At 39.7% G+C, this 19,946-nt stretch overlaps 1 protein-coding gene across 2 annotated transcripts in view; it reads right to left on the bottom strand.

The window, feature by feature from the left end:
• Positions 1-16,638, bottom strand: part of SNX9 (sorting nexin 9) — a 56,935-nt gene extending 40,297 nt beyond the window's left edge. The window contains exon 1 of one of the 2 annotated variants that reach the window (XM_030448090.1): positions 16,511-16,638. In XM_030448090.1, coding sequence (XP_030303950.1) covers positions 16,511-16,522 — 12 coding nt within the window. In that variant the 5' untranslated portion in view covers positions 16,523-16,638. The remainder of the gene's footprint in view (positions 1-16,510) is intronic. The other variant, XM_030448089.1, reaches the window with a different exon arrangement.
• Positions 16,639-19,946: the final 3,308 nt, after the last annotated feature.

The following is a 19,946-nucleotide window of genomic DNA, read 5'->3' on the forward strand; positions in this document are numbered from 1 at the left end:
GCCTTCAGGAAAACTGGCAAAACATGCCTCAGTAATGACTAGACTAGAAGGTAAAATATATTTGTGTCTAATAAAAGAACAGATACAAATACTAGGTTCTCCAAAGGTAGCAGAGAAATAAAAGTTACTCCGAAAAATCTCCAAGTATTCAGCCTGGAAGGAAGGAAAGATCAAGAGAAATACATAGATTTTAATAAATCATTTTGTCAGTCTATTCACCTGCTCCAGATGCTCATTTCCAAAATACAAGAGGCAAAAAAAATTGGAAACAAACCAAATAATTTTTTTGCCTTTCTGCAGTTTCAGAAATGGAAAACAATTTTTAAATCTTCAGTATTATAGAGCATTACATCTGTGAGCTGATCCATATGTTGATGTCTCAATACCTTCCTCTGATTTTTTTTATTATTATTTTTTTGCTGGTACTCTCCTTTTCACTTCTATTTCTGGGCTCATTTGTCTAGTTTGAGAATTAAGTCTGAGAACCTCTATCAAGTAAGCTTTAACACTACCTTCCTGCTGTTGAGATTTAATGGTAAAAATAGTATCAACTTAAATTGCAAATTAAGTGAAATTAAGTCACTAGATGTTTTCCCCAAATTTAGTAAGTATATTGTTAACAATGGAAAACCTTCTAGTCTTTCCCTAAGCAGAGGTATCAACTCTATTCACATTTTTGACAATTAGTTCCAAAACACTTTAAAATGGTATAGTTTTGCAATAAACTTTTTCCCCACTTACTAGCCATGAATATAATATCCACGTACCAGTTACAGCTTAGATACAGATCTTTGCCAATGATGCAAATTAGCACAGGGGGACAGAAAGTAGAAAGCATTTATCAAAAAAAGGATTTTAGCTCCTGGGCACTATGACACATGCATCAAATATTAGGTCTAAGCTTATGGAAAAAATTGAGTATTTCCAAACCAGGAATCTCTGACAAATTCCGAGGATCACAGAATGAAGGCCACAAAGGCAACTTCTTCAAAACACAGGTTTAAAAAAAACAAGATTTGTTACAGTAACTGTTGTGCTTTATTTTCACTGACCACATGTAAAAACGATCAAATGATTCAAGAACTAGAGGAACTTCAGAGATTCAAACGTTTCACTAGTGGAATAAAGGCCATTGCTTCACTCACAGAATACTGAAAATAAGGCAACAATTGCTAGACAATTTATTAGGTGTAAGAAAATTAATTTCTTTTCCTGGTTGCACTTGCTACTTACTTCTTCTCCATCTACCATGTACATACACACACACACCCAGAATACAACTGGTTCTGGATTCTGAAGTCGTTTTGGCAGATCCTTTGAGAGAAAGGACTACTAACCAAAAAAATCTGGACATATTTCAATGACCAGAAAGCAGACCTGGCCACTTTACTGTACACCTATTGTCTCCTTTCGCTCAGGTAGCAGCAGAGCTTCTCACACCTGTGCTGGGAGTTGGTAGCACATCCTGAAATTCATCTCATGCTCCCTCCTGTGAGAAAAGGCCAGCCTGGATTAAGCAGAACTCTGGCACAAAGTATGCCAAGGAGGAAACAGCTCTCTGATCCACAGCATCTCTGGCGTGTATTACAGTTTCTCTGGAATGAGAGGAAGCTGGCAGCTCTCTCTACAAGTTGAGGCCAGGGGGAAACCAGTAAGAATTCCTCCTTACTAAAGAAAAATTAGCTTTTCAGCAGAATGGGTATAACATTTAGATTGTATTAAGGAGAAAAAAATTGAAAGGAAATCAGTAATTCTCAGTGTTATATCACTGTTATTTACAGCTGTTTCTACCTACTCTAGTTAGACACCTGGACTGCAGTTCCACAATTTAGAGATTTACTGACTCAGTGAAAAGCCTCCCAGCTTCTAGAAAGTCTAAGTATTGCAATCAGTCACTGCTACCATCTTTTTAGAATTATAATAGTAATCTGCCTAAGCATATTAAAACAAGTAAGATTCTTCACATTGAAAAGCAATGTGTTAATCCTATGCAGACCTGGATGAGACTTAGCTTTTCCCTATTACTTACTTCTGAGTACCTACCCCTCTTACCACAGTATTAAAAATGAAGAAAAAAAAACGAAGAGCATTTGCCAACTTATTTCTACAAGCAGACATGTGACTATGCAACTAATAACTGTCAGCATCTTGAGACTCTTAGCATAAATTAAGCTAGAATGAAGTTGGCTATCAAAAGTCATTAAAATTCCAATAAAGGATAATATTATTACTACACTAAATTACTAGAAAAGTATCCAAGGCATCCTGATATACTAGCTCTTCAGTATTTTCCCCAGACTCCTAGAAGAGGCAACAGAGCAACAGAAGCATCTATTTCTCATCAGATGAATCTTTCTGCCTTTTCTAAAACATTCCATTCAGGAGATGCCAGGCTCAGATGGAAGAGCAACTTACTTCCAGGTCAGACAATCCTCATGTGTACAGGCACAGCATTACAGTTTACCAGGAGCTGGCTACCTCCTTCATGGAGGTAAAAAACACTGCATGCTTCATGAGCACACACAGGTGCACATCAGTTGTGTTTCACAGCAGCTTTTACATTAGCTTCCCTGTCTAAACCTCTGCTGATAAGAATGATTAATGACCCTCACAAAGTGATTACTGTTCTTTGTTCACTCTTCTGCAGCAAAATGTTACTATAGTGGTAGACTTCCTGATGCAAAACTGCTGTGTTACACTGAAAGCATGCTTTGCAGCACTAAAAATAGAAAAAACACTCAAAAATTGGACACATCTCTGAAATACCTTTCCCTACAGACAGGACTTAAATTGTATTAGAAAGAGTGCCTGTGTTATGCCACAAATTCATCTGTTTCAGCCATATGTTAAAGTTTCCAGAACTGGTACCACCACAGCTTCTCAGACAGCTGACAGAAGCAGATAGCAAAGGAAGTATCCACAAAAGGTTCATTGCATGAAATTCCTATGATAGAGGCGTGCCTTCTGTTTTAGTAGTTAGCACTTCAGCAGTTCAGTGCTTCAGCCATTCAGTAGTGCTCTTTAAAGGACAGGAATCCAACTTGTTTACTTGGCTCAGTGCCACGGTCTTAGAACTTCCAGGTTCATGTTTTGCGTTCCAGTTTTCTGCCCTGTTGGTGGCAGCAGTTCCTGGATTCACAAAACAAGGATCAAATTCCATATTTCTGTTTTGAAAAATAAATGGGGCAGATAAGATTTTTTCAAAGAAACCTGCATCACACTAGAGAAGTAGAAACCGTAATTTGGAAAGGTTGGCAAAACGTCTTTTTAAAGAAATTTATTTGTTAACATCAGCTTTTTTATTATTATTTGGTTGTTTTCTTTGGAGCTAGGACTCTTATTCACAAGTCAAGTCCTTAAATTTTAATAAGCCTGAGAGCAAGCAAACTTGAACTTTTCTTCTAGGACAGCAGCTTAAGCTTTTAGCTAGAATGAAACAGCAAAGGGCTTTTAGTCACCTCAAATAACTCCAGTAAGATTTCTGTTCTAAGTAAACTTTGGAAAGGTTTCCTACAAGAACTGCATCAGTTAGTACAAATATTCTGCAGATCTAATAAGCATAAGCCTTTGTAACCATTTATTTGTGAAACACTGAAAACAAGATGCTGATCACATCTGGAAGCACAGATCAGTAAAATGCATTTGTCTTCCAAGACTTTCTTTTATTAATTCTCTACCATTTTTTGGATGAGGGTTTGTTTTGGAGTTTTGTTATATTTTGAGGATAAGTTTTTTGGTTGGTTTGTGTTGTTTTCTTTGGGTTTTTTTCAGAATTGCTTTTCCCACCAATATTGTTCTTAGAAAGAAAGCATTTTTTCTAAAGGGCAGTTGTTAGAGAACAAAATAGAAATAGCATACTTGGGATAGAGGTTGGGATGATCCCAGGATTAGAGAAATTGAAGCAGAAAGAATGAAGACAAGAACCTAGCTGCAAATAAATCAGTTCAGAAATTGGCACTCTTCTGATAACATCTGAAAGAATAGTTCAAAATGAAGGATTTAAATTTAAAAGTGGCAATACCCTGCAAACAAAGGGCAATGAACTTGAGATAATTTTTTTGCATTTACTGTTCCATACTGTTTGATCTTTCACAGCTATTTGCCATACAATTACGTACTAATATTGGGTTTGAGGTAATTTACTGATTAAGACATCTGATTTAGTAACAACTGAAGTGTCAGCTGTTTTCATTGTATTAAACCTGTAGCGTCTTAATAGCATCACAGATTAGTAAACTACATGGATTAGTAAAAGTAGACAAGGCTCTAAATGACACAAACCATTCTTTCATTTGTCCAGTCACAAACTGGCTACATAAGTCACCACGTTTTAATAAATCCATTTTTGAAAAAACTCTAAGCAAGTCAACACACACACGAGGTCCTACAGTGGATAAGACTAAAGGTACCGTGAGTTTGACGCAACTGATGTCCAAAGAGCCCAGAAAAACATTGAGAAAAGTGCTGCAGAAACATAGGCAGCAACCCCCAACTCAAAGAGCAGAGGACACTTTCTTCCAACAATGGCTATGTAACCTTTTCCCCACCTTTTATCCTGAAATCCAAGCTCATCCAAAAGCCAGTAAATACTCCAAGACTGAAAAAATTTTTACTTCAGCAGCTGCAACATCTGGGACTGTGGTCTGACAAAGTAAATCCCTTCATTTTAATCTATCACACCGTATCAGACTTGGATCACATTTGGATAGTCTATGCAGAAATATAAAGCAGCTCTTCAAGTGCTATGCCTCAGCCTGGAAAGGCAGCCAACTTACCTTCTGTCCTGTCCTCAGTAAAGAAATCTCTACACCTTCCACTCACAGGCATTCTTAAGAGACAAGAAGCAAAGAACTGAAGACAAAAGGGCAAGAGAACACTAGGGACACTGTCTTCTCAGACAGACTTCTACAGAATCCTTACTTCAGCAATTCAAGAACTTGCACACTATTCTAGAAACTACAGTTAAAGATATACTACAAAGGAGAAAAGATGCCAGCTCTTACCTTTTCAATTAACACAGGGTAAATGGAGAAAATGTATATAGTGTTAGGTGCTACGTATAGTGCTAAGTATCACTTTTATGTATGTGCTCAACATCAACCTACTAGCCTGAAGAAACTAAATCAGCCCTTCAAATTAGTTTGATACTGTGATTCTATGGTAAGCCACTGGCACAGGTTGCCCAGGAAAGTTGTGGCTGCCCCTCCCTGGAAGTGTTCAAGGCCAGGTTGGATGGGGCCTATGCAGGGGAGTTGGAACTAGAAGATCTTTAAGGTCTCTTCCAAACCTAATCATTCTATGATTCTAGTAAACAAGTTAATTTTAACTTTTTTAATAAAACCCTGTCTTTACTATTACATTTCTTTTCTAATACAATTGTTTTTTTCACTTCAAGCAACATCAGAATTAAAACAAATGCCCATCCAAAAAGTAAAACCAAGTTCAGTTAAGAAATCTATTTCTGGACTAAAGTTGAGGTATTGTTATTCTGAGTTCCCTTCCCTGCTGTAACTGCTTACGTTGTTCTACAAATTCACATTACAAACATTTCTCTTGACAGGCTGGTGTGTTTTAGAGTTGAAAAATTGTTCAGGAAAAAGTAAATTCAATAGCCTGCAGCTAGTAATTTGAAGTGAACACCACTGACTAGAAGTACATTAGAAGCAAATTAAATAAAGATTAGAAAAAATAAATACGGACTTGCATCATATCTTCCTGCTCATAAAACATGCTTGCAGACAGAGAAGCAGAACAGGGAGCTCTTTTTCAGTCACAGAAGCTGCATGTGCCTAAAATACTCCAGGCAGGTATTTAATTAAAGTATTCACGTTGAATTCAAAAGGCCTAACTCATAAGGCAACACACTGGTTAAAGCACGAAGGCTTTCAAAAAAGTACGAAACACAAAGTTTGAAGCATTTAAAGAGTAAGGGGATGGTACTTGATTCCCCATGAACATACATGTAGGCTTAAAACACTGCCACTTCTACATTTAGAATAAAGGTGTAATAAGCTTACCTTGAAACCATTTCTGTATGATTTTGTGCAAGAAAGAACAGGCTAGGCAAGCTTTCAGCTATTAAAGACACTTGGGAATATTTTCTTTATTAATAAAGACAAGGACTCTGCAGCAACTCAGGCTTTCCTCAGTGATGACAGATGAGTTCTTCATATCTTAGAAAGATCATTTCAGCTGTTCAGATCTACCACACAGGACTTTACTATCCTGATGAAAATATTTTTCAGTCAGGAAAGAATTGCTGAACTCTGTTCAGTCTAGTTCAGTTAATTTGTGTTGCATGTCTTATTTTTGATCTATATAATATGAGCTTCTTTATAGCTGTCTACCTGTAAGCAAACATCAGCTCACCCCAAAGGCAACTGAAATGCACTCCCTGCCAGCATTACAGGCAGCAAGCACATTATGAACTTGCATTTGAGCAAATTCCTACAGATCTGAAGGGTCCCTGATCAGCTCTAGGACTAAAAGTTACCGGAGTATGAGAACTATAATGATTATAACATGAAGATCTCTTAAAAGTATTAGAATGTAAGACATCTTAAAAACTTAAGGTATTAAAACAAATTATAGCTGCTTTCCACACAGTTACAAGTCAGGTGGATAGATGACCACTTCCATGGAGCATCAAAAAAGAGAAACTGCAATATTTTCCAGGTTTACAATACTACTTCAGAATTTTAAAGTCTGTGGATTATCTACAAGCAGCTCAGTAATTTTAAAAACAGCATTTAAACTATGATGCTTTCACAAGAAGAGCCAGCGCACAGTACTGAAAGAGATGCTTGGTTACCTTTTGAGGTATGCATACAGACTTATTTATGGGGCACTGTCGAACAAAGTAGAGCCCCTATGCACCCAAGCAGTACTGCAGCAAGAGGAGTTCAGTTGCAGAAATACACACAAGACACTCAATGTGATTTAGAGATTTCCAACTACTGACTCAGATAGTCCTATGAATCAGATCTGAACTTTCAGTTGGGTTAAGTACCCGAGGTTTTTTCCTTGTTTAAAACATTATTTATAAACCAGTTATCAGTTATCAACAATGCACTGCACAACTTAAAACTGTGAGTGAGGAGATCCAATCATATCAGAAGACCCTTTTCAGAAGCAATTTACTGCACTGCCCAAAGTGCTCAGATTTCCCCTCATTTTCTTTCTCGATACCAACCTATTCCAGGTTACCAACAGACAGGGGACTGAACAATTTAAAATCTGGGAAGATTAACTCCAGTTATACCAGGACATGCAACTAGAGCAAGTACAGAATGGCTTTGTATTTATGGATGCTAGACAGGATGCATTTATTTCAAGCGTGATTAAAAGCTGTGCCGAGATTATGCATTACTGTGTCTCTGTAATCAAACTGCAACATTTGCAGCTGTTTGATGAACAAATATTTAACTCTGTATTTCAGAAGTTTTCCATGAGGAGTCGCCTGATGTTACACTGAGACTTCAGGGCAATCAGTACTGTACCCTCACAGTCCCTAAGAGCAAAGCAGGGAAGAGGTGAAGGTTTGAAAAAAAAAAAACAAACTGCAGCATTCACCAGAAAATTTGCCACACTGTGACCCACTCATTAAGACAGCTTGTAGTCACACAATAGTGTTGCCTCTATGAGAGCTGAGATTAGAAAAAACAGTAATTATTCCAAAACTGGAGAGACACAAAGTTTCAATAAGGATAACTAATGAACTTCAAGCCTTTTCAGATTCACCAGACTATTATAAATTGTGCATTTCAATGCATCAGCTCTACAGCCTGGTCTAGAAGTAAATCAAGAACTAGCAAAGCAAACTACTTGCATGTTACTTGCATGCTACTTCAAACAAAATTTAATCTGTAAAATAGAGAATGGAATAGCTGTACCACATTGAAGGCCCAAACACTCATATTATAAATGCAAAAGGTAGTGCTTATGAGCATTCTAACTGAAAACAGCTGGAATCTAAAATACAGCAAAACAGATCTTTCAACATGGAATTCTGCTAAATTGCCTGCTACTTGAGTAACCAACTTAAATCAATACACTAATTTCTTAGCGCTTTTAAAAAACCTTATGAAAGCCCAATAATTGAACTATTTCTATGTATACATTTAATTGATGATGAGAAGTAATCAAAAGAACCAACATAAACATATTACCATTTTATCAGATGAAGCCTCTTCAGTCTAGAAATTGCCAAAGTTCAGATCTTACAGATTCTAATGTACCCAAGCCCACAGCTATTTTAGGCTTTACTGTTGACAGTGTAGAGAAGTACAATATCCTGTACCATTACCAACTGGGCATATTAAATGGCAGTTCAAATAAGCACACCTCAGTCTTTAGACCTGGACAGAGAACACCCATCACTTGAACTGGATATTTAATGCAATTTAATGCATCGTGCACATTAGCAGCATTGCCCTATCCCATTTAAAGTAAAAAAAAAAAAAAAGAAAAAACAACACAAAACCACAAACACCAAACAAAACCCCCAAACAAACAAAAAAACACAAATTAAAAAACAAAACCCAAACAAAAACTGAAAAGAATGGAAACATAATGAATAACGGAACCGGATTAAGTAAAACAGTATTTAAAGTTTCTCCTTTACACATCTCCATCTTCCACTACCTAAGAATTCATTTAACTGGACACCACACAAACTTTGCTTTCTGTCACTATAAAGGTTGCTGGTAAAAGAAAAGTCAGAAAAACATCTGAACTGCTGCTTTTTTACAAATCCCTAGAAAATCTGGCAGTTTGACAGAATGCAACGGAGCTGTTGATACGAAAATTACAATTCAACAAACATACAAACTTCCAAGAATATTGTCTAGTTATTTGCAGCAAGAAATATGCTTAATTATACATTTCATAAGCAACCACTTTCAGAAGACAAATACAGGGCTACTAAAGGAGAAAATTACAGTGCTGCTGGAAGAACTGTGCTGTAACTAGGTAATCACTAATTACATTATATAATCACATTACTGCAATATTCAATTAGTGAATTAAATCTAACCCCCCAAAAATATAGTTAATGAAGAGAAGGAAATAAAATATTTAGCTTAGTTTTCAAATCTGATGATGCTGGGGGGCAAAATGATACTCATCGGTATTAGTCTTGCTACTACAAAAATATGAATTGTATAGGCTCTCCAGGGAGTCCCTGGATCAGAACTAGCAGGAACAATAAATGTAAAAGCCTTAAATCAACCATCTGTCTTTTTGAAACTACTCACACCATCATGAACAAAAAAAAAACCCGTACAGAAGAGAAAAACAGTTTACAGCTATACTGAGAATTTTTATAGCTGTTCTTGAAAATTAGCCATTTTGTTGTATCAGCCAGGAAAATAAACACTCAACTAGAATCCAGAGGACGAATAATTTTTGCTCTGAACATTGAGAACTGCAGTTTCAGAAGGCTGGGAAAAGCAAAGCAAGTCCAAAACCTACTGTGTGTAAACAGAGATACCATATGAATACACAAAAACCCACAACAGTTCTCTTGCCAAGGAGGAGCAGATGGCAACTCAGAGCAGAAGTCAGTAGCACAGTGATGACTCACAAGAAAATGCTCATCAACCATTGTAACCCAGTCCCACTTTTTTACAAGAGCTGGGGGACTGAATGATTTCACCTGGGCAAGTCCCACTTGCAGAAGCTCCAGGCCAGGCATGGTTGCCCATCCCCAGAAGCAGCTGCTTTGCTCAAGCTCCCAAGGGAGCTCCTTCTAGTTACACCTACCTACCTTCCTACCACCCCCTCCTCCTTCCAGCCACCTATTTTGCACATTGGAAACCCCCCCAACCCAAGTACAGTGGTTTCCTTTACGGAGCAGGACCCCGGGGGAAGTGGTTCAAGGGCTGGACTTGATCTATGAGGTCCCTTCCAACCCAGCCAATTCTATGAAGAAATTAAGAGCTTTAACCAACAAAAAATCTTGTTCACATGCACAGAGTCGCTGGTTTGACTCTAACCAGCACACTTACTATGAGCAGACACTCTTCTTGGCAGTGCCCAGGACCGCTCACATGCCCTTCATAGCAGGCCATGTCCTCAGTGTCCCCTTGGAACTACAGAGCAGCTTTATCAGGCTGAATTAAAGGTACTCTCTATGAGAAGAACTGTGCCTTTTACCTTTCTCCTCTTACTGCGGGGTCTCTCCCGGGACTATCTGTCAAAGTTAAATGATTCTGCCCTTAATTGTTCGGGGATTTTTTCAATTTTATTTTTAACAGAGGTTTCTCACCTATACAAGGCTCAAAGACTGCTTTGGGAAAAAAAAAAAAAAAAAAAAGAAGAAAAAGAAAAAAAGAAAAGAAGACACCACAAAACCAGTAAGGCTTAGGTCTTAAACTAAATTTTTCTGTAAGCAATAGGCATATATTCTTTCTTTTCAGTTGCATTTTATTTTGCTTATTGGACAACTACAAGACCGATTTGTTTTTTGAACTTTGTGTTACTTGGGAAGCTCCTCTCCAACCATAAACTGCTGAGAAAGCAGGAACAAAACTGAAGGAAGTCAAAACACCAACTCTGATTTTTGCTTCCTCAGAGAAGTTTAAAGTGAATTTGAATACACTTTAAATAAGTGAATTTATAATTGTGAAATTATATAATTGTGAAACATGCTTTGAAATAGAAGAGGTTTAGCTTTAAATGCTCAACACTGCAATAGTTATTTATTTTAAATAATTCCAGATATCTAAATGCTGATCTGTCCTACTCCAGTGCTGGTTGAAACAATTACTCCCACTATAATGCAGTCTATTACCTGCTTTTGTCATGTTTTGCAATACTGCTTCCAACATCAATGTTGCAATTCCTTCTAAAATTAGTACAGGAGGGAACCTATGTATTTAAAAATTTAAGTTCTCATATCATTTTCCCTTTGTAATCTCTGTAAACTCCAAAATTCAGCAGATGTCCTAACCAAATACTGAGATTTTTATAAACAGAAGAATGTGTGGATATTCGGTATTTCAGGAGCTTTTTCAAGCCCTCAGAATCACAGGTTCTAGAAAAGTAAGACAACTTGCAGAGAAAAACCTTGAAAGAATGGCATAGAATGAACTTTTTTACAAAGCCACAAACTATAACAGCAATATATGGAGAAATTCTACCAGAGTGAAAATCTGAATCACTGAGCCTATAAACCAGATGAAGCTCATGACATCTGATACCAGACTTCCTTCTCTATAGCTACTGTAATCATGTTTTTAAATGATGAACTCTGGTAATGAGTCACTGATGATTCAATACTCAGGTGCTTAAAATAACTTTGTAAGACTGAGTCAGAGGAATCATTACCCAAGCATAGCATCATATAGAATCTCACCAGCTCTCCAGCTTCCCACCGCAGAAATAGGCTGCCAAACAAGTAGCCTTGCACTAATTGCTGCAGCATAACACAACCCACCTATCACTGAAGTTTTGAAACATCATGAGATCAGACAGAAAGACAAAAGAACAGAAAACCTGTATCTTAATAAATAAAATAAGGCTGATTCACTTCTCATACTCATCCCAACATCTCACTCCATCAACAGGCCAGGTATCCATGGTAAATCTGCATTATCAAATATTCTCTAATACTCTTGTTGCTTATTAAAAACAAACAAAAATAATCCAAAATAGCAAAAAAAAATAAAATTTCACATCTACTTAATTATAGTTAAAAAAAACTTAAACAACTTCTCATATGATTCTGACCATAAAATCAAAGTTATTACAGCACCTAGTTAGTTGCATTACATCATATCCTACATATAGATCTCATCCACTGTAATACATCTTGCTTTGCTGATTTTAAGTAGTGGAACTACTAATGGATTATTATGTTCTCTGCATAGTAAAAGTTCATCCCAGTTCACAGATCTATTAACCATGTTCCCTTAAGATGCGATTTCCTAGGAATGTCTACTTTAGTTATGACAATAGAGCAGACTTGCATAATACAGTTTCAGTATTTTGGAGAGCTTAACACGGAGGGATGCTTCACTTCCCAGCTGCAAATCAGAACAAAGAATTGCTTCTGCCTGATGCATAACGCAAACAGCTTCGTGATGGTACAAATGATATTGATAGACTCCTTTGGGGAAACTTTACTGTAGTAAAAGCAATATAGAATCAAAAGGAAAGATAAAAGGAAGGATACACACTTAAGAAAAATAACCTTTGTTTGAAGTCTAATATGTTGCTTTTTCCTACCTGAAATTTTCATATATAATGATTTTCCCTCAACACATTTCCAAGAACAACTATACCTGGCTAGTGACATTCACACGAGATAATCCAACATGATTAGATAGATAAAAAAGCCTTGAACATTTTCATGTTTCAGAAGTATTGCTCTTTTTCAAGAGGATGTTATTCAGTCTAAGCTTTCATCTCAATGGACTCCTTCCAGAAAAGAAGGATACAGTCCTAAAAACAAGATAAATGATTTCTTAAAGTAGACGAACCACAGAAAAATCAAGAACATAAGGCTAGAACAGAAATGCCCCCAAAGTTATAACAAAAAAACCTGTTGGTATTCAGACTAAGAGGGGCCTAAACCCATGAATTTAGCAATACTTTTGAAATACCTAGCTTGTGAAAGTAACATCACCAACAGTGTTACTCGTATATGTCAGAGTTTATTGACTCCTAGTTCCAACTTACAAATTAAAACCCTCACTGCATTTTAGAGGCACAGGTTCCAGAACTGTCTTTATTATCAGGATGCACCTGACTTACCAACCTCTCAGCTCCTTCTGAAATTAGGATTTCACAAATGGCAAAATATAAACCTTTTCAAGAAAAGGACTTGCCTACATTTAAAAGTAATAAATAACTCTAAAAGTAGACTGGTAAGGAACACATTATTAACAGCCAGCATATCACTTCCTGACATCTCTAGCTCTCCCTATTCAATGAAACTCAAAAACAAAAGAAAGGACATGAGTAAAGCTGGGACCTGGCAAACTAGTAGGGGAAGTAGAGAAAAGGGCAAAGGAGCAAACAGAGGAATAAGAATCTCATCTGTAACTTCTGCAAGCAACTATCACAGAAACCTACTTACAATACTGGCTGAGTTTTGAAATTTTTTAAAGTTTTATTTTGTTAGAGTTAGGGACTTACTGCCTTCTTTTATAATCCACGGTTAAAAATAAGGAATTAGTTCTTAAATGTGAATGTGAAATTGCCTACCTCTGAAGTCAGGCTTTTTTTCACTTGCTTCAGTTTTTAGAGCATGTGACCTTGAGCAAGCTTTTAGGGAATCAGAAAATCCACTGCCAAGTTACAGGAAGGATCTAGCCAACCAAAGAACTGCCACCACATACCTCAAATCCTCCATTTCCCATTTATGCTTCCACCTTTGTCACGAAAGTCTCCCCTTCTCCTCACTGTGCCACTCAACCTCGCATCAACTCTGAGCAAACTTCAAGCTGCTGTACCTCCCTAGAACTGGAAAAAATGACCCCACTGTTTCCAGTCAGTTAATCTTTTGCTATTTCAGCAACTGACAGTATCTCAAAGACAGGCCTGACAAGTGTTGTGGTCAACTCCTGGGACATACAGGCTGCAGAGGATAAAGAGAAAGGAAGGAAGGAGAAGGGGCAATGGTGACAGAGCTCAGCTTACAGCATCAGGCAGAGCCTTTCACAGACTTCAGAGTAATAAGGACCTACAACCCCTGACTTATTTCAACAAAAGGCTGCCAGACTCCCTTACCAAGGAAAGCATCTCTGAAGGGATTTTTCCATTAAAACAGTAGCCCTTTCCCCTAAAACTTTTACAGCTTCGGTAAGAAATCTGTGGTTTTGTAGAAAATTCTAGGAACTTAAATGCCTCTTTTATAAATATATATATATTAAAAAAAAAAAAAAAGTCAGAAGAAAAAAAAAAAAAGTAGGAGGCAAGAGAACTGGCCTTGGTTTACAAGCTAGCTGTGGAAGTAATTTCCTATTTCTCTCCCACCCTTTAGGAAACCTAACATTTTGATACAGGTATTTGTAAATCTTGTAGACAAAAGGATAAAACCAGAAACAGAAACTGGGTAAATTAATAGTCAAAATAAAGAAGTATCATCAGCAAGATAGTTAATGGTTTACATTAAAAAAAAAAAAACCAAAAAAAATTGAATATTTAACTGAAAGCATTAAAATAAAAATCAATTTTTTCCCCAAGCCCCCCTTGGAAAGTGTATTCCAGTTTAAAACAGGAATTAATGCAGGAAGCACTAACAGCCTGTGCAGGCCAGGCCAGGCCAAGCCTGACTGTCAGTTGCCTGTATCAGCTAGATAGGACTTCACACCATTCAAGTTTGAGAAATTCACACTCCCAAGTATCAACGTAGTTTTGTTTTTTTTAATGTTTTCACATACAATACAAATACACTTCATGCCTTGCTTTTTGAAATAGACTATTCTGGAAGAAGCACGAGCAGAAGGCAAGAGGTTTGTTTATGATTTAAAAAACAAAATTTACTTTCCAAGTGAAATGGTGACTGGTTACTTGGCCAAGCTCCTAAAAACTGTTTCTTGAGCCAGTTGATTCCTTACAGTGTTAAAAAAAATGTGACATTTACACAAGTTTAACAAATTAAAATCCGAAAGAGGGCAATTCATAGGGAAGGATCTGTCTCCTAGGTGAAGCTCACAGAAAAAAATAAAGCAAGATTCTCTTCAATACTCCTCTCAGTTGCCAGCGTATCAAAATACTACCAATAAAATATGAAATCTTTACTGGTTACAATACTGGTGATAATTTCTTAAATTTTGACTGAATTTGAACATCCAAGTTAAAATAAATTATCATTACTTGCCATGTGTAGAACAAAAAAACTTGCACCACCCCATATCAAGCCAGTCCTTGTTACGAAGATAGAAACTATACACCCTTCAGTCTGAGGCCATAATGACTCAAAAAATTATTTCCAAAAAAGTAAAGTGAAAGTTCCAGATGTATGAATGAAATGGCCTTGTGTTTGGCACAGAACATGGAATCGATCCCATGAGGATACAGCACCTCAAAGTGAGGAGAGAAACAGTGAGCTCTTTCAGTACAGTAGATGCATAGCATACTGTGTATTTCTAAGCTAATATACATGTATGCAGTAGTTTTGTCTTGCTACTTAAAATAATTAGGTTGATTAAATGTTACTCAAACACACATCCCACATATTAGTGGAAATTGCCAATATTAAAACTGAGTCCATCAACAATATTCCAAAGCCTCAGCAGAACATGAATTTCACTATACTTTTTAAACTAAGTAACTTTTGAAGCCTAAAACAAACTTCTCATGCTTCTGAAAAAAACTATTAAAATGCGAGCAACAATCAACTTATGTAGTTAGAGAGACATCTCCTTATGTATCAAGTGAGACACATTCAAGGGGCAGAATTTATCCAGTGCTAAGCAGCATCACAGAAATAGTGTGCTGTATGAGAACTGCTTCTGTTAAAGGAAGTTTTTTAACTGCTGACAAGGTTTATGGAATCAAGTGACTCAAAGCACTACTTCAAATACCAAAAACAAATTCTGCAATACTTAGACAACTTACAGATGACATTTACTGGTGGACGATAATTCATGCCTACAGAGGCAGAGAATTTTCCATCAACCAGAATAGTAAAAAAATAGTTAATTTAGAAAGAGACCAGTTTCAGATGGGATAGACTAATTTTGACTGTTGCATTAATAGCAGATATTGTTGAAGAACTGAACAAAATAATTTCACTTCCCGCTTTTTTCTTTTTCTGTAAGATCAGACCATTAACAAGCCACACACCAGAGGTTCTGGGCTCCCCCCAGAAACACCGCACACCTATCCCCTGGATGCTACTCCGGGGGGGCTCGCATCAGCTGCCTTTGGGGGACAGTTCGGCCAGGAGGAGCGTGGCGGGGGCAGGGAGCCGGGACTCACCGTCCCCAACTCCACTGGGCAGCCCGGACACCCCGTCCCGGAGCGGGGCGGCAGGGCCCGCCGGCGGCCAAGGCCTTTCCCCACCACCGCCGTACAGAGCCGGACACGGGGAACGGCGGGACAGGGGCGCCCGGGCTGCAGGAGCAGCAGCCCTCGGTCTCCGGCGGCCTTTCGGCCCTGCAGTCATGCCAGGCGCCGGGCTGGGTCAGGAGAGGAGACGGAGAGGAGGGGAAATAAAGCAGATAACAACTTTATCCCCCGGAGCCGGCGCTGCCCAGCTGAGGGGCCGGGCGCCGGGGAGGCCCGACCGCGGCACGGCGGGAGCGAGCGGCTCTCTCCTTCCCTCCCTCTCGCAACCGACGGCGAGGGGCAGGCCCTGGGGAGGGGATTCGCTACCCCGACCCCCGAAAGGCAGCCCGGCCTCCGCTGGGCCTTCCTCCCGCCCGCCCGCCGCCGAGAGTAGTTGGTGCCCGCCGAGCTCCTCCGCAGGGCCTGCTCGGTGGCCGGGGCTTCGGCGCAGGGGGCGCCCCGGAGCCGCCTCACGACCCCCCCCAGGGGGTGAGCACCGGGGGCTGCTCACCTTGGTGGCCATAGCGCTGCCGGTGCGGGCTGGGCCGCCGTTCTCCCCTCTCCGCCGCGGCTGCTCGGTCGGTGTGTCCGGCCCGCCCGCCGCCGCCGCTGGGCCGCGCAGGCGGCTCCTCCTCAGCCTCCGCCAGTCGCTGCCGCTGCCCCCGCCGCCGCCTGGGGGCCGTTGTGCGGCTCAGCAGCAAACCCCGGCGCTGGGCAGGCAGGGACTGATGTAGCCCCACGGCGCTGCCCCCCTGCCCACACCCCCTGCACGCCCCCACCCCGGCCGCCGCTTCCCTTACTACGACTCGGCACGGCACGGCGCGGCACCGCGATACGCTCGGGGGGAGTAGGGGGTGGCGGGGCTGTTTGTCCCCGTCAGGCCCGGAGGGAGGGACCCCGCAGCACGGCAGGAAGCCCCGGGAGAGCCGCCCCGGTCGGTTCACGGAGGGCGGGCGGGGTCAGACGCGCCCCTGCGGCCGCCGGGTTGGGGTGACCGGGCCCCCCCTTCACGGGGACTTGCCCTGCAGTTCCCAGGTGCGGAGCGGAGCCGCATACGGCACGGCGGAGTGCCTGTCCCCCTGCCCGCCAAGGGGAGAGGGCCCGCAGGAAGATACTGTCTGGCCCTTGACTGCTTTGAACAGAAATTTCGAGGGAAATGCATAGCGAGGAAAGCAATTTTCCCTCGGCCAGGCTCCCGAGGTGTGCGTCGTCCCTGACCTCCTGTGTCAGTCGGATCTTGGGGTACGGCAGTTCTTAACAGCAGAAAGTCACAGCAAAGGAGGTGATCGGGGTGGGTAGCGTTCTCGTCTGGTGCTCTACGACCGTCTCATAAAAAAAACTAACTCTGTGTCGACTTGACTTCCAGCCTGCAGGAGAGACGTGATGGGTAGCGATGGGAAAATCCAGTGGCAGTGATCATGCGAGGCACTGCACCCTCCCAAAAGTGCGACTTTTCACCTGTGCATGCAAAGTGGTTGGCCTAGAGCCCAGAGATACTCCCTTTAGGTAAAAGGAGAGGTCTAAGATGCAGGTATGCTGTTGGGAAGCTCCATAAGTGTTTACTTCTGGCTTTCCTTCTCCATAGAAATTACAATCCTTGCTTCTGCTATTGGTATAGTTTCTCAATGACATAGCTTTATTAGAATAAATTTTAAAAGAGTCCAAAGGTTTTGGTAAGTTCGAGAAAAAAAAATCCTTTTTGGTAGGACAAGTGAAAGTTTCTATTGAGAGTGAGGATGAGGAATGAAAATGAAACTGGCTTTACAATCACCACGACTTTTCAAATGGCTGATACGATAAACATGAGGTTCTCAAACTCCATTACTGCAGGTTTTAACTTTTACAGAATCCAATTAAATACAACTATTTCAACGTTTTATTCTTTAAAACAGCAATATCTAAAGTGAAAACGGTGTCTGGCCAACAAATTACGCTTTATGATACAACCTTTAAGCTGAGGTATTGTATTAAGGGTCAATTTTGCCATGTGGTCCCTCCCAGACTGGTATTTCATTCTCTGAGCTACCAAAACTCTCTGAAGCCACCTTTGTCACTGTCCTAAGGGACTCTGTTCTTCCACCTTTTTGCAACATTCCATCTTTGTAACATTGTACATTTTGATCTGGTCCTCAAGTCATGTGAAACCAAGAGTCTCGGCAACATCTTGTTTATGGGTCCTCTGTCCCTTCACCAGATGCTGTATTTCACTATGTGATTTACACTAAAGTTGTGGCTTTTGCATTTGCTCGAGTTTGTGTCATTTTTTACTTGTGGTCAGAACAACTGCCAGAAAGTCTTGGTCTACAGCTGCTAACCAGTATGCTTTAACAGAGTACTGCTTGCCATCTGGGGAATGAAGTACAAAGTCATGATTTATTCAGCCCCTCTAAATGCTTGAAATCTCCAGTTCACAGTTTTCCACTGTTAGGTACTCCTAAAAATAAGTCTTGCTTAACAAGATTGAGGGATGAGGGAAACATTAACATTTCTTTCAGTGTGAGAGAATGTTCTAGGAAAATTATTTTTGATGGGAATTTTCCAGTAGGTTTTGCAATTAATTGCCATAATTCTTGGATTATTAAAGGCATTCTTAGGAATCACTTCTGACTGCAAATAAACATCTCTTCTTAGCTACAAGCTTTACTCTTGCTTAATACAAAAGACCAACCAATTGCTAATGAAACAATCTAAAACTTCCAAAACTTGCTAAATTACTTATTTTTATACTACCAAGATAAGTCTTAATTAATTAAAACTAGATGTTTGCTTAGCAGTAGACATTCAAGAAATCTCTGTGGCTTTTGGAGGGTTGTTTACATACATAAGCATTTGGTGGGTTGGAAGTAGAGTACTCTGCATAGAGCTTATCAGCTTTCAAACACAGTTGACTCATTATTTACTTTGTACTAAAGCCCCAGTGGGGAGATATCTCAAAAATCTCCCCTGCAGAAAAAGACAGTAACAGAAGAAAATCCCTTACCCATCATGGAAGAGACTTCTTTTTTTTTTTTTTTCTCCTGTATGTTCTCTCTACAGAATTCAACTAAGTATGTATTTTTGCAGTTAACTTGTCTAAAGCAGTTCCCAGGAACAATATCTGCAGCAGAGTTCAGTGAGAAGTGATCCATGGCAGAGCCTCATCAAATGAAAAGCTCCTGCCAACAGTGATATGCAGATTTTTAAATTAAAGACAGGCTCTGAGAAAGGACATGGAGAACATTTGCTGACTACTGTTGTCTGGTGGGCAGGCCCTGCCTGTGGCTTCAAGATCATGGAAAGTCAGTGACCTTGCATGTTCTGACTTACGCAAATTTGGTGGGGAATGATAAAAAAAAATAAGGTTATTCAGATAACCTTCAAGCTGAAAACTGTCTAGAGAAAGAACTAGGGTTTGTGTTTCTAAGCTACTGCTCTCAGGAGCTCTTTGGGGTGGTGCACTTTGGATTTCTCCCTGCTAGCAGGCTCTGCCCGTAGCATTACCTTGACTCCAAGAAGGACAGGTGGCCGTGAGGCATTTACCATAGCTGTGGAGGGGTTTGAGGAACAATTATTATTTTAATTATTATTTTAATTATTATCTGAAATGGCAACAACTTCGCAAATGGAGCAGCCTGTCAAATACATGTATTTCAAAGGTGTTTTCAGGAGGCGTACTGAGAATACATTGCCTTAGTCTTTGTTTTCAAATATGTTCTATTAAGTAAGAAGTGATTATTTTTTCCTTGGATGAGAGGCTATCAATATGGTGGATACAATTACATCAGTTCCACACTATGTGCTTTTAGCTTAGAGGATTTCTAACTACAATAATCAGGACAGCCTAACAATGACTAGGGAGTAATTTTCAAAACATTTAAAAAATTTCTTAATCCTTTTCATCATCATGGTTATCTTAATCACATGATGCATCTCTTATTTTAAGGAGTAGGTATTTCACATTTCCAAAG

Source organism: Calypte anna, chromosome 3 (assembly GCF_003957555.1).
Source record: "Calypte anna isolate BGI_N300 chromosome 3, bCalAnn1_v1.p, whole genome shotgun sequence".
Classification (NCBI taxonomy): domain Eukaryota; kingdom Metazoa; phylum Chordata; class Aves; order Apodiformes; family Trochilidae; genus Calypte; species Calypte anna.